This window comes from Thermobia domestica, chromosome 17 (assembly GCF_964235325.1).
Source record: "Thermobia domestica chromosome 17, izTheDome1.hap1.1, whole genome shotgun sequence".
In the NCBI taxonomy this organism is placed as follows: domain Eukaryota; kingdom Metazoa; phylum Arthropoda; class Insecta; order Zygentoma; family Lepismatidae; genus Thermobia; species Thermobia domestica.
Genome location: NC_137470.1, coordinates 122,705,353 through 122,733,001, shown reverse-complemented (window position 1 = coordinate 122,733,001; position 27,649 = coordinate 122,705,353). Strand labels below are relative to the sequence as shown.

Sequence of the window (27,649 nt, the reverse complement as noted above, 5' to 3'; positions counted from 1 at the left end):
TAAATACGCGTAAACTTAAATGACATGTTTAATTAAAACTACACAGTGACACATTAGTTGATAATCAGTAACCAAAGAAATTTAATGAAATATTGTTAATATCTTGTCACCCTAGAAAAGAAAGGATGCCTGCTGGTTTTCGTTGTAGTATTTTAATCTCAGTATTTTACTCTTTTATCTGTTTTAGAATTGTATGGATTCCTACGCACAATATTTCCCCCCCCCCAAAATAGTCGTATTTCAACTTAAAGAATTTATTTTTTTAAAGGTCATCCTTTACTCTGTAGCCAAACTTGTGGGCATGATCGCATTCCTAGCTTAGTATCCTATCACAAAGAAAACATGTTTTTAACATGTTGAATAGTGCAATAGGTCTGCTACAATAATTTGCTATAAGCTCTTTTAATAACAAAAACGTTTCCTATTTCATTCCTGGTAGTAGACTGGAACATGTATGTACCGTTTGATTTCTATCTGTCTGCTGTACAACGAAGGGAAAGAAAGAGGAGCAAGTATGTAACTGCTATTACCGTTAGCACTCTACTATTCAGTTGATATGAAGATTAAAGGAAAACTTTTAAAAAGTTACTTTCTAGTTACGGTGTTTCAGTTTCTATGATTATGAAAATTTTAGAGGTATTTTTCTATTTCAAAATAAACGCAAATATATATACGTGTATATATGATCCGGTATCAAAACGCTTGGCGAGTTTGTAGTGTTTCACTGGCGCATTCCTCCACAAGGATTACATTGAATTAACTTTCTAGTTTATACCATACTTTGCTTGATTGAACATTTCTAGCCGTCTCTTACAGCCTGAAGAAAAGGAGTTTTTTTTTTCTTTCTTTCTATATTTGCTTACGAAATCTTGGTTACAGAATATAGCAAACACTCTAGAAACTAGGACTAAACAAATACTTTCAACATTTTACTTTCCTTACCCAGCTAAATGTTCCTTGTAAGCATAATGAACATTTCCGGTGATTCTTTTATTGCTCTCAGAGGCTTAAGAGCTAGCTGATTACGGAGAATACTTCCTTTTGCTTATGCGATAATTCTAGCTAGTCGAAATCTGCGATTGAATTCCGGTTTGCTACTCGTGCGCTTAAAACAATGATCAACATGTTTGTACGTCATGGGAAACTGTTTGCGCTGCTCAGTAGGGAAACTGCTTAGCGCAAATTACGAATAATTTTTTTTTTTTTTAATGTGTACGACGTTACTAATAACAAAATGAATAAGAAAAGTAACAAAAGTTTAGGCATCTTTAAAAAGAAAGCTATTTGTCTATTTAGTATTAGTTATTTGAATATAATTGAATCCCTCAGCATAAAGTTGTAGTGTACTAATTTGCAATATTGATTACATTGTTTATAGTCTAAGGTAATAAAACTAATTAATGTTCTCATGTTTGGGATCACCGACCGACCTTACGAAGCGAATTTTATTCATTCTTAAGAAAAATCAACAATATGAAAGCAAAGTGATTTGATTCTAGAGTGTTAATTTCTTTTGTACAAGTTTGTCGTGGATTCGTAGTCGTGGACTCGTAGTAGAAGACGTCTGAGGAAATTAACACATAAAAGAACATTTCCCAAGTACAAATAATATAATTCCTTACTAACAAGGAAAGGGCATGAACCTGTCAATGAGACTTCCTAATCAAATCTAGTCCATTTGATAAACATAACAAAGATATGTTCATACACACACACACACAAAAAAAAAAAAAAAAATAGTCCTCATGAACAACGGAGTAAGTCCCTGGAGCCCATTGACCCTGTTAGTATAACGAAAATCCTAGACTCGCAGTGAAACAGCTGCTGCATCAACACTGTTCATTGGGAAGTCATGCCTTATAGTTCTTTCTCTTCAGCATGAAACAAGCTTTTCAGAAGTACTAGGTATTGGGGTTCCTAACGTACTTGAACAGGCAAAACTGGGAGAATGTCGGAAAAATTCCCTCCAGAAATCCCTCCCATCAACTTTGTACCTCTCTGGAGTGGCGCCGGGGAAAAGTACACCATCCAAATGCATTTCGGAAAATACTATAGGTTATAAGAAATGTGTGTACTAAGTCTTGTATTGCTAGACAGAATAGGTATGAGGGGAGAACGTGTATTGGTGTACAAACTTTTCCCTCATATCTGTTCCGTCTATCAATACAAAACTTAGTACAGTCATTTCTTATACCCTATACTATTTTTGAGATACATTTGGATTGTGTGTTTTTACCCGGGACCTCTCCAGAGGGGTCCAAACTTGAGAGGAGTGATTTCTGGAGGGATTTTTTCCCGACATTCTCCCAGTTTTGCCTGTTCAAGTAGGTTATGGCTCCCAATACATAGCACCTCTGGAAATCTTGTTTCATGCTTAGGAGAATGAACTACAAAACGTGAGTTTCTAATGAACAGTGTTCATGCAATAGCTATTTCTCTGCGAGTCTACGATTTTCTTTATACTGATAGGGTCAACGGGCCCCAGGGACTTACCCCGTTGTCCATAGCACCTAATATTTTGTGCATGAGTTTATCTTTGTTATGTTTATCGAATGGTCTAGGTTTGATTAGGAAGTCCTGTTGACAGGTTAATGTCATTTCTTTGTAAGTTCAGCACAATATCGAACAAACTTAAGATAATAATTATGCCCACGAGCTCTCTGAGAATTACTCAGTGCTATTATTGAACCCCTTTACTCATTAACAATATTATTTCACCATAATATCTTCGCGCTTGCTGTCGTATTCTTTAGCCCATGCAACATACTTGTAAATTGTTTATACTAGTCCATGTAAACATTTATAAATAGACTGAGGTGTTGTGGACAAATGAGTTACCATTTAATCCAACAACAGATATGGTAGCAAAGTAATGATGACAAACTGGTTTCAATTTGCTTATTACTGAATAAAATTAAATGAAATCTCTACTTTTCCACGAATATACCCTATAGGGAAAGGGAGACTGATGATTAATGCAAGTGAATGATATAAAAAAATCATTGAAATAGTCATGTGGGACGAAATATCATAATCGCGAGTAAATCCACGGACACGATGTTGTCCACCACAAAGTCATATGGCTTGGGTTTTAGACAGGGACCCCTTACACTAGAGGTGAGCGCTCGACTCGTTTCTCCACCGTGTTCTTTGATAATCAATATTTGTGATATATCATGACGTGTAATAAACACAACATTCTATTCCAGGGAGTGATGTAATATAAGAGAAATCTGTCTACACGGACGAAACTTAACAAAAGGCTAGATTCTTAAATTGTTTGCTTTTATGATTTTTTTTCCCTTTGCGGACCTCGGAAAACACAAAACGCAATACCTCGATGATATAATGTTTTAAAATGTATCTTCATATACCATATATTAATCACCTCAGAGCTGACGAGAAAAAGAGTATAAGTAAAATCCGTGTTCGTACTTAGAGCATTTTGTCGTATGAAGTTATTGAAAAGAAAAAGTTGAAGTTTCAAAGTAACATCGCATGTAATACATAATGAATTTCTGTCAATGTTCCTGTTATTCATTCTCGAAAAATCCCAAGTGATAGGTAGTCAAAGCGATTGGAAATACGAGTATAGCTCTTAAATAATTTAAATCCAAAACAAAATTACTTAGGCCCATGTATGAAATCTTATTATTATGATGCCTAGGTTTGAGAACCGGCACCTAGGTCAGAAGAAAAAAAAAATCTATCACATTTCTTGTAAATACTAACAATATTATATTATAAACTTATGATGCTATTTCGACAGCTTAACCATCTGTCTGCCTCTATTTGCTACAGCTTTCTTCAGTTTCAAACCACGGCGATGACAACGAAAGCATTTCCTATGAATAAATGTTGTAAAAATAAACCTTTATATAATACGATTCTTATGACATTAAAAGAAGAGAAGTTGTAGCAATACTTTTGGGCGAAGGAAAATGTGCGGATACGGTAACTTTTTAAGAGATTGAGAGCTCTTTGGTGTAGAAAGTGCTTCTTTATAGCCGTAGTATAATAGCATGGAGATTCACGAAGAAATTTTAAAAAAATAGAGAAAATCTACAATATAGATGCCTACATATTCTCAATTTGCGCGCGACTTAATTTGAACTGCTATAGTTACTTAGACTCCTAATGCTATTGGTGTAACACAACAATAAAGTAGTCCTGCATAAGTGTACAAACATCGAAAATATTTGTTGTAGAACATTACAAATGACCTTTATTGGATTTTAAACTAAGATAATATGTCTTATTAAATTTTATTCTTCTATACAGTATTTCTTATTTTGCCACTTTTCCATTCACTATTTCAGTAAATTTATTTGTAGTTTACAGCAAGAAACTGCAATATCAAAAGATCCCTGGAGCTTTCAATCCGTGTCACAGAGACATACTGATCTGTGACACCAGGCCAAAACCTCTCTCTTTGTTGCCCTGACGTAATCAGCTCATTTTTGCATGTTTTAAAGCGTTGTATCTTCTTAACAAAGACATTTTTCTGAGGTTTTTGTTCTGTGGTATATTGAAGACTAGTTCTACACCACGATATCTTTAAATTACAACCATCGGTCAGAAAGGAAATGTCCATTGACAGGATAGGCTTCCTCGAGCTTAATTTTGTTTATTTGCTTATCATCTTGTTATATTTTACTATGTTTTGCGAACATTTTTGTATATGGAACACTTTCTATCATTTCCAATTACAATTACTCAATTTAAACCTAACACGGAAGGAAAAATTTAATAAATGTGAAAAATCTTAAACTGCACCATATGTATAAGATTTAATTAGCACAGGTGCAGATACACTACTCCTATAATGGCATGCTAATGCCTTAGATCTATGCTTCCCTCCCAAAATTTACTAGTAGATTAATATTATTGTTATTATTAAGTATTCTGCCTGTTGGCAAGTCCTGGGACTAATCATTTTCTCTTTCTTAGGTTCGGTCCTGGAAATGTTTCTTTGATGTTTCTCGATCTTCCTCTTTTAACTCCCTATATTTTCTTCTATTTTCAAATTATCTATCACTTGTGTGGTTCTTACTTTTCACTTCCCTTCCATCTTTCCTCCCTATGACGGTACGAGCAAGACAATTTCCTCGCAAGATGTGTCCAACCCAATTCTCTTTCCTGCTACGATTGTTGGTTAAAAGATACCCCTTCCAAAATCAAGAAGACATTGACCTCGGTAACATCATATCACTTGAACAGGTCACCTGACGTCCCACAGTCAGTCAGCAACAAGTGAATCAGTGAGGCTAGCTATTTTACTATGTTACAAGTGAAATACCCATAGTCGTAAAAAGTCGTTCTTCATTAGTATCTTTTGTGTCTAAGACTTACTTTTACTTGCTATTTAAACTAGTAATTAAGCTTTTCTTACATCTAACAATTTTGAAAATTAAAAGTTTTAACTCGGGAACTTAAAACCTGCGCAACCTAATATTTCACGCATTTACAAACAGATTAAGGTATACTATCATTCAAATTTCATCAAGATCGTGAGTTTTTTTTTTTTTTTTTTTTTTAATCGAGAAACTGCTTTCCATTCTTTTAGTTCTTGCTTCGTTGGATATAATTTCATGTTTAATTAATTTTACTATGTTTGCTACTCCTTTCAGAATTGACTAACGAAATGGCTTCTAGTTGTTTGAACTATGACTGCACTGAAATTGAAGTGGAGGTAAAAAATGAGTCTTTCGAAGAATGCAAATATAAATTTTGTAATAGCAGTCCTAGTGAGTTTGAATGCAAAGATCCTCTTGCAACATCTGTATTAAATTTCGAAGGTGATGAGGAAGAAAGTGGAACGGAGAGTGATAATGACGTTACACTGTTCATGTTAAGAGAAACTTCAATACCTAGTTCAGAAGGTACTGAGCATGAATCAGTAAGAGATTGGAAATTAACGTCAGAAGCAGTATGTTTGGTCAAGCGTTTATCAGTGTCTGATATAATTGCGAAAGGATTTCACAGTAACAGGAAACAAAAAATCACCAATTCTACAGACGCTTTGGAAGAATCAAGCAGCGACATATCTGGCACCAATGAAGGCCAGAGCGAAGAGCATATTGACCAAAATGATTGTCTAGAAGTAGGTAGCGGTGCTGAGAAACTCAGGTATGATCAAATGTGTTATTTTCTTTAGAGTATGCATACATGCATATTATAAACACTTTGAATACTTTTGAGCAAACTAAAAGAAGATACAATGTATTGCCTAATCTTTTAAAGGTTAGACAGTTCGAGCGACCTTACCTGAAATTAATTTTAAGTTACTAAGATTCACTTCTTTGCTTCAGTCCTTGAATGATAGCAGTGGCCATCAACATGCTGTAGGCTAGTGTGACAAGAAACGCTTCCTACAACCATGTGGTAGCTAAGTGGAACGATCACTTAACAGTAACATAATATAAAACACTGTAGAATATTAATAATTTTATTACGGATACTCTTAAATTATTGTAGAAAGTACATTTATTTTATTAAGAGAAAATTCACTAATACATGTTGTAATAAACTGGCAAAATGCTACATTGCCTCAATTGTACAATTTTCTTCTTATTCACAAAATATTTTATAGCCCAAAGTACATATGTTAGTGTTATATTATTGCGTAGTTGTGAAACTGAGATCATCTTATATACAGGTGCCTCTTTAAGAATGCAGTTTCCGAATCACACAAACAAATTATCATAAAATTTCTTAAGTGTTCAAAATTACGGAACTCTTTCACCGCATAATTCACTTAGAGGAATTGTTCAAACATTCTTCTATATAGTATCACTAACAATTTCTATTTGGTCTTTTAACTCCGAATAGAATAACGTTCAAGTTTAGTAAATGTAATAATCAAAATGTTAAACTAATATATATATATATATATATATATATCAATCGCTAATATGCTTAGCTTTTTTCCGTTATTACTTTTTATGAAATATATTGTTTTAAAATACATTTTCCACTTATAAGTTTTATATAGCACATTTTCAGGCAAATAATCTATTTAAGTAAGATATCAATTCAATAAGGAAATATATCTAGAAAATTTAATTACATATTACAATATTGTTATTGTATTATTACGTATACTATATTATCGCGTCTAATCAAACTGGCTTAGAGAAAAGTAATATATCAAAGGAAGTTCAGATGTTAAATTCAGGTGATTCCAGGGTTCGAAATTATATTTTGGATTTATAAAGGGTTATTTATTGAATTAAGTTGTGCAATATTAAAAACATATGATGTAGATACTTCAGTCTGAGACAATTACACAAATAAATATATATACAGGGTGCGTTCACAAGGTTTCAAGACTGGTCTCAGAATAACGAATGTATTACATAATTTTGTACAAAGAACTAAAAGTCTTCGAAATATAACCCTCGGTACCAACACACCGCTGTCAGCGTGTTTTCCATTGTTCATAGGCTCCGTGAAAGTCTTTGCGCGCAAGGCTTTGAAGGGGGTTCGTCGAAGCCGCTTGGACCGCTGGAAGCGTGTCGAATCGTTTCCCTTTCAGGTCTTGGCAAGACTGAAATATCCACCCTGCAACCCTGAACTTGCTCCTAGCGACTTTGTTTTGTTTCTCCGAATCAAGAAAATCCTGAAAGGAAGCGATTCGACATGATTGCAGCAGTCCAGGCGGCTTCGACGAGGCCCCTTCACATCCTTGAGCGTGAAGTCTTTCAGGGAGCCTATGATGAATGGAAAACACTTCGGCTGTGGTGTGTTGATTTCGAAGGGTCATATTTCGAAAACTTTTAGTTTGCTGTACAAAACTATATAATATATTTGTTATTCTGAGACCCGTCTTGAAACTTTGTGAACACACCCTGTAGACTAGGAAAGTTAGGTCAACCGGGAACAAATTGCAATACAATTTCTGTTAATTCCTTCTTATTAAAATATCTGAGGAAAACGATGGTGAAGAGTGTACCAGTCCCAGAAGTGAGTTAAGGAGTATATGGATAATTTTCCAACATGGTTGCCATGCGCTACTACTATTCGCCTTGTTTTACTTACGTGCCTCCTATGCCCCTCCTAATTAAGATAGAGCAATGAGTAATACATCTTTGTAAAGCTTATAGAATGAAGATTGCAACGATGTAACATTGTTTCCCAGTTTGCTTACCAACTAGAAGCAGAAGAAGAAATTTAAGATATTACAAAAAGCTCGATTATTTCTGAAAATATTTAATCTCTGGGAACACTGTGTCTATAGTAGCGCAACAAAAAAAATGTTACTACATCTTACACATTTGTGTGTAAAACGTACAACAGCCACTGAGATCTGGGCCGATGAATGTATCCCAATATGTGTATAAAATTTATGGTGTGTACCACCGATTTCAATGGAGGAAATGAACATTATATGAGAACTCCCTGCGACCACTCTCATTAACACAGTATCACACATCGTTGTAAAGATTATAGAACGCAGATTTCAACTATGTAGCATTGATCCCTATTTAACCCACCGGATTGAAGAAGAAAGTTGAAAAATTACAAAGAACTATTGATTCATTTATTTATTATTGAAAAATTATAAATGCTGTATACGCATGCTGTATCCGGATTTTACTGCAGGAATTATACCATTGTATGAGAACACTGCAACGTTATAGCTTTCTTCATTTGTTGCAACTGGAAAATCTGGAAAATTGACTAATAGAAGTGAAATATGGCTCTTAACAGCTTTACAAATTTAAGTAGAAAAAGCACTGAGCCGCGATCATATTGAATTTTACAATTTAGTGTTGATTTTTTTTTTTTCATGAAAAATACCTTACAGAAACAGTGTTGACAAGCCTGCCACTCTCCGAGAGTGCATATGTCAGCTATGGTGAATTTTCCAGTATGGGCGCCACATTTCCTAGTACTTGGTATCATTATACGTTGAGGATTGTTCGATATTTGGAACCTTATTCTTTATACCAATGGAAAGCAAACTGTTTAAAAAGTTTTTAAAATATCTTTTAATAATCTTTTTACATGGTACACTACAGTATTATATCCAGTACAGTGTTCACGAGTGTCAATGTGTTAGAAGATACTTACTTTAAAGTGAATATATGCTACACAACTTAACCTATATGCAAAATGTTGAAAATAATAATTACATGTACGAATGTATACTGCTGTGTTGAGGTTTGCTATATGGAACTGCAAATGAACTAACCAATGTTTCACACAAGTAAATTTAAATTTTCAAACTTAATTAACATACTTGCGAATGTGTCATAAACAGCTATGGCAGATATATATACCTTCGCTTATAATATCACTTTTACCTCAATCATAATCCATGTCCAATTTCACAGAATTACAACAACTTGTACATCTACCACGAGTACATTTATTTGTACGCATCGTTCCTTGCCTTCTACGTACGCACTGTAGAGCAATGCTTTGTTTTACGCTGCATCTGCATTTCACATTTTTTAATAAATAATTGGGTGCTGGTGATTGAGCCATTTTTACTAGTGTGAGCTGTTCGTAGCAAAGTTCCCATCCCCAGCTAAATAGATCACTTCAGTACGATCCGCTGTTGAACCTGGTGATAGACTCGTTGAATATGAAATGTGCATCCATCTGCTGACGGAGGCGGTCCTTCCGGTTTCTCCTGAACTGTTGATTTTGTCGCTCTTGATATAAAGATTCCAAAGTGCATTTTGTGTAGTGTATCTCCTTAATTTCCATCATAAAGGTAGATCATAGTTTCGTAACCAGCAATGTGATCTTCTTTTGATTTTTCAGCTGTCTTGAAAATAGCAGCATGTTTCTTAAACATTTTATTCGTCTTTAACATTTTGACAGGGTCACATTTCCCTAGGCCGTATGGCTTTGATGTTGTATAACACCCTCTCATAGTGATAGAAGTAACGTACGATAATGAAGTGAACCCGGATATGACAGAAGTAGTCTGAAAAGTAATTATCGGTGAGATGACTCATAGAACAGTTACTGAATATACTTTCAAGAAAAGTAAACTTATGAAGTCTATGAAGTACGTTCAAGGTGTTAAATGTGAAGCTGAAACTTTCGTAATTGAGCCTGACTACTATTCCACCACCAGGCACTCTGTGCTCGAACAACTGGCTTTGATTTGAAAGAAGTGTTTTCTTAGGAGCTCTGCACGTATCCTCCTTCATAATTTGATAGAAGCGGGCATGTAAGAGATTCTGGAAAGTCTCAACTTGCTCAAGTCATACGTGAGCAAATAAATATCGAAGTTAGTCTGGCTGATGTTATGCAATATGTCATTGATGACGCAATGAAGCAAAGCAGACTACAGAAAGAAAATTGTCTCTGACAGTGACAAAATTAAGCAAGAACTTGGTGAAGAAGTTTGCTCTCACATTCTTTCCGCGAATGTTATGTTAGAGTGCGATACAACATCAAAGCCGTACGACCTAAGGAAATGTGACCGTATCAAAATTTTAAAAAGGAATGAGATGTTTAAGAAACATGTTGCAGTTTTCAAGACAGGTGGGAAATCAAAAGAAAAAGTTCGCATTGCTGCTCAACTAACTATGATCTGCCTTTAAGGCCGTGTCTAACGTTTTCAGTTGAGATCATCAATCTCTATGTAATAACATAGCGAAATTCTTTCCGAAGTATTATGAAAACTATTTGTCTTCTGCAGTTCAAAATTTCTTGAGATGTTATTCCATCCTATTACTACATGTTAACATTTTTATTTTTAATCTAGCTCTTATACTTAATTAATATTACTTTTAACAAATAAATATGACAGCGTTGGAAAGCACATAAGCAGGATTTCTTTTCCTGCTTATACAGGTGCAGATACAAGCTCTCCTGATCCATTCACACCATTGTTTCTCACTGATCTTCAGAAAGTTTGTAGGGGAGGGAAACAAAGTTTGGAAATCAGATAAGATCGTTCATCTAAAAATGCGGAGAATGCGTATGTTCGAAGTTATGTTAGTTGACAACCTGATCATATAATCGGAAGATGAAATGGTTACAGGAGGCGAAACTAGCTGCTGTCAGAAATGAGACAACCTTATATACCTACACATCTTATTCTTTGTGTGTTACAACAAAACTTCTTCTCAAATAGGATGTACTTTCCCTATTTTCCCATTTCAACAATTTTTGATCATAAATCTTGATTGTTGCGCGATGGAAAAAGGAGACATGTCAGAGGAAACGCAAAACTAAATGCATTATCATCAATATTTTGCTTTCCAAAATAAGGAATGTAACTTTAAAAAATAAAACTTTAAAAGAAATATCTGGGAAGATGAAAGAAAAAAGGTAGCATTTCATGCGTATGCGTAACAGCAATATACAAAATAAATAAATAGATAAATATTACAATATTTCTGAGGATCTAGATCATTTGGACCCTATATTGGTATTCCAAGGGTATTGCCTATATATATATTTGTGTGTGTGTGTGTGTTACATAGTATTTTGACACAGTTTCCTGACCAACGTTACGTAGCATCTTAGGAATCTACAATTACGTCACTTTTGAACAAAGAGACGTTTATCCTTGTTTCCCCTACGTAGTTCATAACAGCTTATAATTTTAGGGGAAAATATCTGGCAACATTTTTTTATTTCTACTCTCCTGTTTCATTTAAAGAACCAATTACCGGTTGGTCGCAAACTGGAATTATTATTTTCGACTGAGGAATCTTATGGAACTCTCAATCAAATTTGGCCGATACATGAACCTTGTCGCAAATTGGAATGATCACAAATCGCGACGGAATCAATAATAATATATCCACAGAAAGCTATATCAAGTCCATATATCCAGATTTGTGCATGCTTCTATTTTGTAGTTGACCATCCATCACATCAGAGTTAATACTTGATCTGTTGATTATTTGCGGTTGAAATATCTCAACCAAAATCTCGCGGCCTCCAATCTAGCCTGGCGAAAACCTGGATAACGTGTAACTCATGTAACTGAGATACAGCAATGAAATGTTTTCTTCATCACCATGATATTGTTCTATGAGAACAATGCAATGAACATAAGTATTTAGTAATATTATTAAGGGTAATTTACATTTATGCAGTAATAATTATAACAAATATGTTTTGATTAGTGGCATTTTTAGAAGGCTATTTTGCTCAAGCCACTCCGAAATAATTTCATTATTATTTTTTTCGAATTATACGTACAATACAAATTCTTCTTACAGGTTCTCAAGTCTCCCACTCCAAAATAAGATCTTAAATATGCCACTGGTTTTGATAATGTTTGAATCGGTATTATAATTAGAAATCCTTTTATAGGAAGTCCAACCTGAATTATCACAGAAATAAAAACACGTAATAACTGTAGTCGTATTGTTGAACGAACTCCCAAAGGATTGACCTCTTGAATGAAAGTGTCATAGATACTTGTTAATTTGCATTTCAAACTAACATCTCTACAAGCCCCTTGACAGTTTATACTGGAATATATATCACTATGGCGTAAAAAAAAAAAAAAAAAAAAAAAAACCTGGATAATGTTCGATATTCTTGATGTATTTACATTTTAGAGATTCGAAACGTATAATTTGTTTATTTCTAGTTCACGTAATGATTGGGTAAACTTGTAGTTTACGCGCATTCCCACCGTTACTTTCGCACCTGCTCGCTTCAGATGCACCCCGTGCAAGTTCACCAGTTCATCCTATTCTGAAGTTAGTGTTCTCCACGATACTATAATTTTCTCTTCTCGTCTTGATTATAATCTCGGAAACCACACGAGAAGTACCTTTCTAAATTCGAGACAAGGGAAGAAACACAACAATTATCGAATCGTTTTCGAGACGAGAAATTTCTCAAGTCCCATTGGCAACACAAATTCATCCAAGTCTTGATCTCAAACACTGTTTTATTGTTACATGATTCATATGTAAAATACTACAAATTGACAAAATGATGGTACTAAAGCAATGAAGAGCATTGATCTACGTTTAATATATGCAAGTCATTACACAATTGACTCCAATAATAAGTATGGTTTAAATGTTATATCACACTATTCTTGCAGCAATTGTGAGCTTAACGGTTGTGATAACTTCCGGATGAAATTAAGGAAAAATGTAGGGAATTTTTTACGTAAATTATCAAAACGGAATAATAACATTTCGAGATAAGAGCGAAAGAAGTCTTCGAGGATCGAGACCTATTAAATTAAGGAGACGAGACGAGCAAACCTTACTTCTACTATGGTAACATCTGATTATATATATTTCCATGATTAAATGATATATATCAAGGAAATGGATATCATTCTTGGCTTTACAGACTACCTAGCAGATGTTCGTGCAGTTTTTTTTTTTTTTCGCATGAATATTCGATGTTATGGCACATCAGTCTGCAAGCATATCATCAATCTGTACGTTATTATTAGGGCATTAGCCAAGAAGAGATCACCGTAGAATGCATTAGGTTATTATTTAGTAATAAAATGAAATCTTAGAGTATGACGTTGACTGTTATGTCGGCTAAGCTAAAGGACGCGATGTTGAGAATGAATGAAATGGTGGAATCAAGAAAGTGAGAGGAAGCGGGAGAATCCCAAGAAAACACAAGCACATGGTGTTAATCCACCACAAAACCCACAATTGATGCGATCTGGGATCGAACCGAAGACCCCACACACCAAAGATGAACACTCTACCACTGAGGCACCGCGATCTCCGTTATTCTTTAGGGCATAAAAACTTATGTAAAAGAATTCTTGAGATCCCCATATTCTTAATCTGCATGAAAATAGATTTGATAAATAACATTTCCTCTACCTGGATTTATTAAATTTCCAAACTATTCTATGCATAAGTATCAGAAGTGTAATAGAACGGCTATATCCGTCTGTCTGTTAACATGTATCAGACCAAAAGCAGCAAGAGATATCGAGAAGGGCCGGCAATCTTCTATATAAATCGGATGTTATAGAGATTTACCATTTACGGGACATAAATCAAAAACTACAATAGCTAGCGGCAAGCGCTTTTAAGGAATTGATTCAATGTCTCCAGTAAATATACCATCTCCATTCCTATATTTCTATTGAAAACCAGAAATGGTAAAAATTTACTACTATTTACGGTTTCAATATTGATTTTCATACAGCATAAACGATACGATATATCGAAAAGCAGTTCTCGGTCGTTTTTTTCTTACACATATATTAACTATTTTGCAGTTCGCTATACATGACAACAGGGTAAATCCTCTTTGATCTCTATGTAAACGTTTGTCAGTTCTTTATATAAACGTTCTCTATGTAAACGTTCTTTTATAAGATGCACACTTCCCTCACTTGAATGCAACTTAGACAGATTTTCTGAAACTTTCGTACATCCTTAACCCCAATATATCTCTACAGGTAACTATTCACGGAGATGTTTACGTAGAATCAATTAAATCTTTAAGATCTATGAAGGGAGAAAAAACAGACTTTGCCCTTATCTGCTGTCAATCTGCATTCCATCGGTTTCTTTACCTCCGGGGACAACCGAAAGTTCGCGTACGTGACCTAGCGGGGGCAAAGAATGAAAGAAACCTACGTCGTTATACTCATGTCTGCTGTTGTGCGTTGTTGCAACATATAGGGCCATATATTAAACTGTTTTTAAATAGAAGCAAACTAATTTTTAATTAACGCACTCTAATATTATCCTAGCAAGAAAAAATAAAACTGAACATGCAATATTAATACTAACAAATATTTGGTCAAATTTTGAAATGTATAAAATAAATAGTTTTCATAATATTTTGGAAAGAAATATTTTGGTAACACAGTGACATTATTGAACACTGTACTGGATATAAAACTGTAGTGAACCATGAAAAAAATTTTGTAATAAAATATTTTTTAAAAAAATTCTAAAGAGTTTGCTTGCAATTGTTAAAAAAATAAGATTCGAAATATCGAACAATCCTCAACATATAATGATATTAAATGCTAGGAAACGTGGCGCTAAGTATTTATATATATATATATATATATATATATATATATATATATATATATATATATATATATATATATATAAAGAAGTCAACACTAAATTATACATTACAATGAGATATCGGCTCAGTTTAAATTTTTTTTTCTACCTAAAACTCTTAAGGGACATATTCCAATTCTATTAGTTAATTTTCCAGTTGCAACAAATGAGGAAAACTATTACATTGCAAAGTGTTCTCTCACAATTTTATACTTCCTGCAGTAAAATCCGGATACAACAATTATATGTTTCAATAATAAATAAATCAATCAATAAATTACTTTGTAATTTTTCAACTTTCTTCTTCAATCCGATTGGTGAAATAGGGATCAATGCTACACAGATGAAATCTGTTTTCTATAATCTTTACAACGATGTGTGATAGTTTGTTAATTTGGATGATCCCAAGGTGTTCTCATATAATGGTATATTTCCTCCATTGAAATCGGTGGTACACACCATAAATTTTATCCCATATTAAGACGCATTTGTCGGCCTAGATCTTAGTGGTTGTTGTTCATCTTTGCATACTGTATAGATTATTTCTCATTCCAGAAATACGTAGTATTTTCCATGTTTTGTTCACTTTACATTTTTGTGTGTGATCCTAACTGTCCAGAATGACTGAGTTTCCCTTAATTTTTCGATGATTTTTTTAGGTAATAGTTTAACACGACTAAGCTTTCACATCGATTCAGGTCTTTTGTTATAAGTTTCTAACTTTTCTTTATTTTTACAGAAAAAAATAAATAATTTTCAGTTGCTAAACTGTTCTGCTAACAAAAGCACAAAGAAACATAATATACTAAGGAAAGAGGGTGATTGTGGAAAATGTATAACCCTTGTGAACCTGGCCTCCCCCCACCTCTCGGTACAAACGATTTCCGCATTTCAATAAAAAGTACTTCGTTTGTACCGGTTTGTACCGCAAATATTTTTGTTTGTACTCTACTGCAGTATGAGAAATTAAGAAAACAAATTGGGGGGGCCAAGTTCACGCAGCGCCCCCACTTTGTCCTACGATCGATTTAATTGGCTCATTTGAAAGATTTTCGATTGTACCAGATTGTACCGTAGTTTGTTTCGTTTGTACCGTTCTGGATTATGAAAAATTAACGAAACAAAATGGGGCCCAGATCAAACAGGCCCCCAAATCACGGCTTAATACACAGGGTACATATGCTTTTTGTATGTCATATGAAAGTACGTGGTTAGTACCGGATTGTACCACAATGAGTTTTAGTTTAACCATAATAGATTATGAAAAATTAAGAAAAATAAATTGGGGGGCTGTGTGAACCTGGCCCCCCCACCACGTAGTACAAACGATTTAGTTGACTCATTTGAAAGATTTTCGTTTATACCGGATTGTACCGTAGTTTGTTTCGTTTGTACCGTTCCAGATTATGAAAAATTAGCAAAACAAAATGGGGGCCCAGATTAAGCAGGCCCCCAAATCACGACATAATACACCGGGTACACATCATTTTTGTATGTCATATGAAAGTACTTGGTTAGTACCGGATTGTACCACAATGAGTTTTAGTTTAACCATAATAGATTATGAAAAATTAGGAAAACAAAATTGAGGTCCTGTGTGAACCTGGCCCACCCACCACGTTGTACAAACGATTTAGTTGGCTCATTTGAAAGATTTTCGTTTGTACCGGATTGTACCGTAGTTCGTTTCGTTTGTACCGTTCCCGATTATGAAAAATTAACGAAACAAAATTGGGGCCCAGATCAAACAGGCCTCCAAATCACGGCTTAATACACCGGGTACACATTATTTTTGTATGTCACATGAAAGTACTTTGTTAGTACCGGATTGTACCACAATGAGTTTTAGTTTAACCATAATAGATTATGAAAAATTAGGAAAACAAAATTGGGGGGGCTTTGTGAACCTGGCCCCCCACCACGTTTTACAAACGACTTAGTTGTCTCATTTGAAAGATTTTCGTTTGTACCGGATTGTACCGTAGTTTGTTTCGTTTGTACCGTTCCTGATTATGAAAAATTAACGAAACAAAATGGGGGCCCAGATCAAGCTGGCCTTCAAATCACGACTTAATACACCGGGTACACATGCTTTTTGTATATCATATGAAAGTACGTGGTTAGTACCGGATACCTTTGAGAACCTCCCCCCCACCTCTCGGTACAAACGATTTCCGCATTTCAATAAAAAGTACTTCGTTTGTACCGGTTTGTACCGCAAATATTTTTGTTTGTACTGTACTGCAGTATGAGAAATTAAGAAAACAAAGTGGGGGGCCAAGTTCACGCAGCCCCCCCACATTGTCCTAGAATCGATTTAATTGGCTAATTTGAAAGACTTTCGTTTTTACCGGATTGTACCGTAGTTTGTTTCGTTTGTACCGTTCCTGATTATGAAAAATTAACGAAACAAAATGGGGGCCCAGATGAAACAGGCCCCCAAATCACGACTTAATACACCGGGTACACATCATTTTTGTATGTCATATGAAAGTACTTGGTTAGTACCGGATTGTACCACAAAGAGTTTTATTTTAGCCATAATAGATTATGAAAAATTAAGAAAACAACATTAAGGGTACTTTGTGAGCCTGGCCCCCTACCACGTTGTACAAACGATTTAGTTGGCTCATTTGAAAGATTTTCGTTTGTACCGGATTGTACGGTAGTTTTTTCGCTTGTACCTGGTTGAGGAAAAGCTGGCCCGGACACGGGACAACACAATTTCTTTACAATTTGAATGAAATGGGACAAAAATTTGTACTAATTATGCACTAATTTGTACCATCAAAATCGAATTAGAACCCGCACCAATACTTAGAAGTTTGAATTTTTGATTGCGGTTCAAGCTATCACGCATAACTTAATCTTCTCTCGAATAGTAATCAAAACGGTATCAAAAATTTGTAGGCAGTATTTACCAATTTGTAGTCGCAAAATTTGAATATGTACGTACAACCACCAATTTTGAGAAATTTGGATTTAGGTTTGCGGGTTACACTGGCCCGCAGAACTTATTTTTCATTAAAATTCAAATCAAAACGGTACCAAACATTTTTACCCTATATGTACAAATATGTTCCCTCATCAATTTCGAAAAGATTGGATTTTTTGATAACCGGTAGAGCAGAGTCGCACAACTTTTTTCTTTCCAATTCGAATCAAAATTACACCATAAATTGGTACCCCATACTTACCAATTTGTACAACCAAAATAGAATTTGTACTTCCACCAATTTCGAGAAATTTGAGTTTTCGATGGGGGGTCAAACTGGATTTCACAACTTATTTTTCTTCCCAATTCAAATCAAAACGGTACCAGAAATTTGTACCCAATGTGTACTAATTTGTAACACCAAAATTGCAATTTGTATCCCAAGAAATTTCGTGAAGCGTGGCAGGTCATATCAGACAGAATTTTGTTGGTAGGTCAACTTGCCCACACAACTTATTTTCCTTTCCAATTTAAATCAAAATTGTTCAAAAATTTGTACCCGATATGTACAACTTTTGTCACAAAAATTAGAATTTCTAGCCTCACCAATTTCGAGGGGCTTGAATTTTTGATGGCGGGCCAAACTGATCCACAAACACTTTGTTTTCAATTTGAATCAAAAACCTTACAAAAATTTGTACCCATTATGTACCAATTTGAACTACCAAAATAAAAATTGGTATCTTCTAGATATTGGTGTGGGTTCTAATTCTAATTTTGGTGGTACAAAATGTTGGTCCCGTTTTGATTCGAATTGTAAAGAAAAATAAGTTATGAGGGTAATTTCGATCCGCCATCAAAAATTCACAGTTCTCGAAATTGGTGGGAGTACAAATTTAAATTTTGTGGTACAAAGTGCGTACAATTTTTTTGTTCCGCTTGATTTGAATTGAAAAAAAAGCAAACTGTGCAGGTCAGCGTGACCCATCAAAAATTTAAATTTGTAGAAATTGGTGGGAGTAAAAATTCTTACAAATTTTTGGTATTGTTTTCATTCGAATTGAATAGAAAAATTTGTTGTGTTTGACTCGCCATCAAAAATTAAAATTTATCGAAATTCATGGGGGATCAAATAGTAATTTTCGTAATATAAATTAGTACATATGGGGTACAGATTTTTGATGTCGTTTTGATTCAAATTAGAAGAAAAAATAAGTTGTGCGGGGCAGTTTGATCCGCCAACAAAAATGCATGTTTGTTGAAATTTTTGGTAGTACAGATTAGTATATATTAGGTACAAATTTTTGGTTCGAATTAGAAAGAAAAGGAAGTGCGTTCCAGCTTGACCCGACAATTAAAATTCAAACATCTACACCCTGGTAATAGTACACATTCTTATTTTGTTGTTACACATTGCCATATATTGGATACATTTTTATTTTTTTTTGTACCGTTTCCATTCGAATTCAGAAAAATATGTTTTGTGGATCAGTTTGACCTGTTACCAAAAATTCAAATTTCTCGAAATTGATGGAGGTACAAATTCTATCTTTGATGCTATAAATTGATACATATTGGGTACAAATCTTTGCTGACGTTTTGATTCGAATTGGAAAGGAAACTAAGATGTGCGGCCCAGGTTAACCTGCCATGACAAATTCAAATTTCTCGAAAGTCGTGTGTATCTTGTGTTTTAAAACTTGATTAGAATGTTTGTTTGAATTGGGCTCCCAGTTTGGCCCGTTAATTTTTCATAATCCAGAACGGTACAAACAGAACAAACTACGGCACAATCCGGTACAAACGAAACTTTTTTAAATGAGCCAAATAAATCGTTTGTACAACGTGGTGGTGGTGGTGGGGGGCAGGTTCACACAGATCCCCAATTTTGCCTTCTTAATTTTTCATAATCTATTATGGTTAAACTAAAACTCATTGTGGTACAATCCGGTACTAACCAAGTACTTTCATATGACATACAAAATTCATGTGTACCCGGTGTATTAAGTCGTGATTTGAAGGCCAGCTTGATTTGGGCCCCCATTTTGTTTCGTTAATTTTTCATAATCCAGAACGGTACAAACGAAACAAACTACGGTACAATGCGGTACAAACGAAAGTCTTTCAAATGAGCCAACTAAATCGTTTGTACAACGTGGTGGGGGGGGCAGGTTCACACAGCCCCCCAATTTTGTTTTCTTAATTTTTCATAATCTATTATGGCTAAAATAAAACTCCTTGGGGTACAATCCGGTACTAACCAAGTACTTTCATATGACATACAAAAAGCATGTGTACCCCGTGTATTAAGTCGTGATTTGGGGGCCTGTTTGATCTGGGCCCCCATTTTGTTTCGTTAATTTTTCATAATCGGGAACGGTACAAACGAAACAAACTACGGTACAATCCGGTACAAACGAAAATCTTTCAAATGAGCCAACTAAATTGTTTGTACTACGTGGTGGGGGGCCAGGTTCACACAGCCCTCCCAATTTTGTTTTCTTAATTTTTCATAATTTATTATGGCTAAAATAAAACTCTTTGTGATACAATCCGGTACTAACCACGTACTTTCATATGACATACAAAAATGATGTGTACCCGGTGTATTAAGTCATGATTTGGGGGCCTGTTTGATCTGGACCCCCATTTTGTTTCGTTAATTTTCTCATAATCCAGAACGGTACAAACGAAACAAACTACGGTACAATCCGGTACAAACGAAAGTCTTTGAAATGAGCCAATTAAATCGATTCTAGGACAATGTGGGGGGGCTGCGTGAACTTGGCCCCCCACTTTGTTTCTTAATTTCTCATACTGCAGTATAGTACAAACAAAAATGTTTGCGGTACAAACCGTTACAGACGAAGTACTTTTTATTGAAATGCGGAAATCGTTTGTACCGAGGTGGGGGGGGGGGCCAGGTTCAAAAGGGTAAATGTATACGAGAATTTCTACATATATGCGAATACTAGGGTATATGTGAATTACTTCTAGCAGATGACAGTACATTCACACGACACACGAGAAAGAAACATATACACATTTTAGCAAAACTATACATGTGCCCGGAAAAGTGTCTTTCTTTTATCTGTTAAACTGTATAATAAGTTACCGACTTACTTTAAAGTAGTTGAAACCACGCCAAAATTAAATAGAGAAAATATGACAGTATGTAAACTTATGAAATATACTCAAACACCTTAGTGTTAATATTAAGTCGTATGTACTGGCCTCTGACCGATTATTTACAAAACTGTATGAATAACAGTTATTTTGTGCCCATAAATTAACGATATATTACGCACTTGTACTTACGAAGATCGTACCTTTCGTCTCTTCTGCAACACGCCACATTATCATGGCATATTGTAACACGTGTAGACACACACTCATACACACACACACACAAATATATATATACATATATATATATATATATATATATATATATATATATATATATATATATATATATATATATATAGACAGATAGATGGATGAATATAAATGCTATGAATGGGATCTGATTAATTTTCCAATATTTATTTCTGTTTTTCTCAAACCACAGTATAATATGTATAATTATAATAGCGACTATGTAATTTGCTTTCTAGCTTAGAGAAATCAAATTATAATGGACTCCGTTGAGTTTTTGGGTTCTTATTAATACATATTTTATATAATAGCACGTTAATTTCGGGGTTTGTTTATCAAAATACACAGCTTGTAAGTGATCCCTTCTAGAATGTCTTAATGATTATTGTAAGTCAAGAACACGTTTTTCATGTTGACCTGTATTGCAGTTTTAACTGTTCGATTGTATTTCAATTTGAATTACTTTACAGTTTCCACAAAGTGATTAATTTCGGATGCCGGACCTCACATATTTCACCCAAGGAAATAATTTCTCATTCTGATGAGAATTATCATAGTTCCGAAGTGTGTCACAAAGAATATACTCAAAAATCAAATTTCACTAGCCAGGTTGTAACTTATACAGGTACGAAACGTGTTACGTGTCAGGAGTGTGGGAAGCATTTCAAGTGTAAATCATATTTGAGAAAGCATTTGTTAACTCATACAGGTAAGAACTCTCATAAGAAACGTGTTGCATGTGGCGTATGTGGGAAGGGTTTTATGTATAATCACGTTTGAGAAAACATTTCTTAACTCATACAGGTGAGCGATCTCATATATGCCCGGAATGTGGAAAATCATTTACTCGAAGATCAAGTTTTGAAAACCCATATGCTAATACATACAGGCGAGAAACCTCACGTATGTAAGGAGTGTGAAAGGAGATTTACTGTCAAATCAGCTTTGAAAGAACACATTATACGAAAACACTCCGTGGAAAAATCTCATATCTGTGAGGAATGTGGGAAATTATTTAGTTCGAAAAATTACCTGAGAATTCACAAGCTTACACATACAAGTGACAAACCATATACATGCGAGGAATGTGGCAAGGGATTTAATCGAAAATCAGTTTTGAGAAACCATATAACAACACATACAGGTGAGAAACGTTATATGTGTAACTGTTGTGGAAAAGAATTTATGCAAAGAGCAGGATTGAATAACCATTTATTAACGCATACTGGTCAGAAGCCTCATACTTGCCAGGTATGTGGCAAGGGATTTGCTCAAAGAAATGCGTTGTCAAGGCATGTGCTAACACATACAGGTGAGAAAGCTCATATGTGTCAGAAATGCGGCATGCGATTTAGGGTAATATCACATTTGAGAACTCACATGATTAACATAGTGATGTGAAACATCAGATGTGTCACCAATGCGGAAGAATGTTTGGTCTGAAAGCCCATTTGCGAACCCACATGTTGACACATACAGGTGAAAAGTTTTTTACCTGTCAGGAATGTGGGAAGAGATTCAGTCGAATATCAATCTTGAGAAACCATATGTTATCACATAGAGGTGAGTAATTTCGTATGTAGGAGTATAATCATGTTTTTTTTTTTTTTTTTTTTTTTTTAATGTTTGTAGAATCCCAAACACGTAAGCATCCTTATCCGTCCAAAAATATGAAAAATAATTTTCTTGTCCACAGCAATTTGCGAACCTGCATGTTAACACACACAGAAAAGAACCGTATATTTATATGTGCTAATTGTGTGGAATTTATATAGGCAAAGATCAATTTTTTTTATTCCAGTTGTAAGACTATCTATCTATATACTAGGGATGGCCAAAATTTTCCGGAATCCGGATTCCGGAAATTTGTTTTTCCGGAATCGGAAAATTTACTTTCCGGAATTCGGAAATATTCCGGATTTCGGAAGAATTCGGAAAAATCCGGAATTCAGAAAAATTCCGGAATTCCGAAAAATTCCGGAATTCAGAAAAATTCCGGAATTCGGAAAAATTCCGGAATTCAGAAAAATTCCGGATTTCGAAAAATTCCGGATTTCGGAAAAAATCCGGAATTTTTCTAAATTCCGGAATTCAGAAAAAATCCGGAATTCGGAAAAATTCCGGATTTCGGAAAAAATCCGACATTCGGAAAAAATCCGGAATTTAGAAAAAATCGGAATTTTTCCGAGATCCGGAATTTTTCCGATTTTACTTTCCGGATTCCGGAAAGTAAAAATTCTGGAATTGGCCATCCTTAGCTAGTAGCTATTAAAAGAGAAACACAATAATGAATAGGCTATATATACTGTATTAATTTCTTGTAGTTGGATATGTCTTTATCATTTACGTAGACAATTGCTACTGCAGTTATTTACTACTTTATGAGAAAGGTCTTATTTTCACACACAAAATGGTCGCCGGTATGTCTCAAACATTATCGCGTTCCCACCTGCAGCTGCTCCAAAGCACTGCAAACTACTTTTTAACCAGGCGAAAGGCAGTGAAGGAAAATAAATCTCAACAAATATTCTAATAATATTCGCTTATTGTCAACATACCTACAGTGAGCGCAGAAAGTGTTCGTACACCGTGCATACTTTATATTGAAAACAGCTAGCATGAGAACGGAAGGTGGAAAATATATATACTGTATAACCAGAATTAAGACTACACATTCATACATTTTATTTCTATATACAAGAGAAAGGCCAAACAAAGACAATCACTGTTTTGTTCAGAAGAAAAGAGAGAATTCCTTTTTTGTAAACGCAAAAAGTCACCGTACACTTATGCTTGAATTAATGCTTATAAAGTATATTACGTTATTTAATATTTTGTGGGATTACCCTGTGTGTTAATGATTGTCTGTAGTCTTCGTGGCATTGATTTCACCTGTAGTAGTTCGTAGTTCTGTAGCTTCGGGACTGATTATGTCCCATTCTTCTTGAATAGCTTTTCTTAGGCCTTCTTTAGTAGACAAGCTGTGCCTTCTGATTCTTGTCTCCAGAACAGATCATAGATGTTTTATGGGGTTCATGTCTGGGGATTGGGGAGGTGTGCGAAGCTGTTTCAAGGTATTATAGAGTCAGGGGCGGATCCAGAGGGGGGCGATCGCTCCCCCCCACAAGAGGAAACTCTTATTTTATATATAAATAAACCCATCCATAACAAGATTGGAGCTCCTAAAAGTAGCAGTATTACCGCCGACCGCCCCCCCCCAGAAGTCCGTCCTGGATCCGCCCCTGGCAAACCTTGCAGACAGGCCTCGTTCAACAGTACAAACAATAATTGCGATGTATAATGTTTCTATCTATCACTGTGCGAAACCATAAAAAAATAATAAAAAAATAATAATAATAAAAAAAAGAACTGGAAGACCAAGAGTGTTGAGTGAACAAGTTAAACGTTACATTATTAGGGAAAGAAAAAAGGTTCCAAAAAGTAGTGCTGTGCAATTGGCAACGGATCTGGAAACACGCGGTGTTAAAGTATCAGCCAGTACAGTGCGGAATATTTGCAGGGTATCATGGTCGGATAGCCAGGAAAATGTTCTGGGTGAACAAGACAAATCGTATAAAGAGACTAAAGTTTGAAAAAGAGTATAAAGATAAGGGATCAGGCTTCTTTCTGGAATAGGGTCATATTTTCGGACGAAAGTAAATTTAATTTTATCGAGTCCAATGGGAGGCGTATGGTATGGCGCAAGGTGAATACAGAGATGAATCCTCAAAATCTCGTCCCTAAAGTAAGACAAGGAGGAGGGTCCGTGCTCGTCTGGGGTTGTATGAGTGCCTCAGGAGTGGGTCGTCTCCACCTTATCGATGGAGTGATGATCCACAAAGTGTATATTAACATATTAAAGGAATATCTCCATACTAGTGCGCAGAAGATGGTTCTTGAAAACAATTTATTATTCAGCAAGACAACGACTCCAAACATACAGCGGAAAATACTCGATTGTGGCTATTCTATACAGGGGCGGATCCAGGACGGACTTCTGGGGAAGGGGCGGTCGGCAGTAATACTGCTACTTTTAAGAGCACCAAACTTGTTATGGATGGGTTTATTTATATATAAAATAAGAAAGTTTCCTCTTGTGGGGAGGGGGGGGCGATGGCCCCGATCGCCCCCCTCTGGATCTGCCCCTGAGGTTTGCTATCTTTCTCAAAGACTTACCCTTCTTATGCACTTTAATAATTACTTTTCTTGTCTCCTCATTTGTTTCTGTTCGGTTGCTTCCCATTTCGACAGCCCACCGTGCAGTTTTTTTCACTCCTATTCACAACTAAACTCATTCTGTTACTCGTCATACTATACAGAGGTGTATACTCAGGTGAATACTAGTGAACCCCAGTTGTGGTATCTTTGTTTCGTATTCGTACGTCAGGTGTACGATCACTTTTTGCGTCGACTCTATACATTTTCTACGGAATTTATTTACTTTCTGACCATTAAACTTGTCTTTGTGGTTCTTTATTGATATATTCATAAAGCTTAGTTTTCATTATTCATATTGTGTGTGTTATTACACTTCTTAAATTTTCTGTTTCTTTTTCGCAGGCATTCTCGTTTCAATAGCATAGGTGTATGAACACTTTCTGCGCTCACTGTATGTACAGTAAATACAAATTTATAATTTTTGACTTTACGAAGTATACAATGTAATTGTTCAATAATTAACATAAGCAGGCATTCATTAATTTATATTAATATAATAGTTAACAAAACTAATAAGCGGGTGATTGATGACTCAGTGGTAGAGTTTTCATCTATGGTATTCTAACCCAGGACATGTGGGTTTTCGATGGCTAATTTTGTGTTCGAAAATTTTCCCGGTGGTACTCTTGGTTCCCTTTCTTATATTTGTTCCATCATCACTCAACGAATTTAGTTTATCAAAACTCTATAGCCATATATTCATTCTGTCCGTCAGTGAAACAAACAGTCTCAAGAACTATCTGATGGATTACCAATTAATTTTGGCCATGATGTACAGAGTCAATAGTTAAGAATCGAGTTCCCTGATGAATGTAATATTCAAACCGGAAGCGGTACAAATCAACCATTTCCGGTTTTAACGTTAATCATTATATAGTAAATATGGTAATAGATAGCGAGAAGCGGTTTCCAGTAATCGACATATATAACATTCATGTAGATAGAATGTTACCCAGTTTGTGCATCTGCTGAAAATAATGAGCTTAGGTATTTAGAGAGCATTTTCCGCTTTAGAAAATGTGTGCTTGTTAAAGAATGTAGAGAATTAGCTGAGTAAGGCACGTAGCTAGAATATGGTAATAGGAAGGGGGGGGGGTCTGTCACGAAATACTGTGGTTATTTACCAGGGGCTCAATCATTCTAAACTATTTTATTGGCAACATATATTGGTTCGTTTAGCCAAGATTTCTAATGGGGGGATGATATGAAATACTGTGGTTACACACCAGAGGCTCGATCAATCTAAATATTTTACTGACAACATACCCATATTGATTGGTTAGGACAATAAAATGAGGATATATTAGTAAGTATTTTAATAAGAAGCTATGAAGAAATCTCGAGTAAAAGAATATAAAAAAGTATTGAAAAAGATATCGTCTTCCGAAGTCATTCGAACGGTGTCGAGAATTTTGCGTCTGGGAAAGGAGGTGGGCGGATAAGGGCCATTTTTCGCCCATCAGACAACGGAAAAATGAAGTGTCCGATTCCGACAAGTTTGCAATGTATTTGTATACTAGAAGATCTGTTACATATGTAGAAATAATAGATACGTGATAAAGAAAATAGTAAGTCATAGAAATGAGAGCCCAAAAAGAGTTCGTTTCAGCGTTTTGCGACATTTTGGTAATGTCTGCTGTCTTTGATGGAGGCTTATAGGAAGAAGGAGTCGATGAACCAAAATAAATCTGACTCGTCATAATATAACGCTGTGTAACCTTTGATATGAGTACTAACTGATTTTGGTTCAGTGTGTCCTTCTACCTATTAGAGATCAAAATGTATTGCGCGAGAGTATAGAGCGATGAATACCGTTTATACGCTGTAATGTACGAGTTCAACTGGAGACTCCAGCTCTGATGTTAGTTACCGATTGTGACTGAAAATACATGCTCAGCATGTCAATAAAATATATAAAAAATGTATTGTTTGCGCGGATATGTGTGTAGGGCAGCAAAAATAGAGACAGCACGTTATGGAGTATTGAGAAGGCGTTTCATTTCTGAAAGTATGATATGAGTAAAAGTGCGAGCAGGAAAACTAGTCGCAGAATGGCATAACATTCTGTAATAGATATACATATCGAAGAATCATACATACCACGCGTCAA

At 35.2% G+C, this 27,649-nt stretch overlaps 1 protein-coding gene across 5 annotated transcripts in view; it reads left to right on the top strand.

The window, feature by feature from the left end:
* LOC145674683 (uncharacterized) overlaps positions 1-22,236 on the top strand; it is a 35,657-nt gene extending 13,421 nt beyond the window's left edge. For all 5 annotated transcript variants that reach the window (XM_081744909.1, XM_081744910.1, XM_081744912.1 and 2 more), the window contains 2 exons: positions 5,631-6,129; positions 21,792-22,236. In XM_081744909.1, coding sequence (XP_081601035.1) covers positions 5,645-6,129; positions 21,792-22,101 — 795 coding nt within the window. In that variant the 5' untranslated portion in view covers positions 5,631-5,644 and the 3' untranslated portion in view covers positions 22,102-22,236. The remainder of the gene's footprint in view (positions 1-5,630; positions 6,130-21,791) is intronic.
* The last annotated feature ends 5,413 nt before the right edge of the window (positions 22,237-27,649 follow it).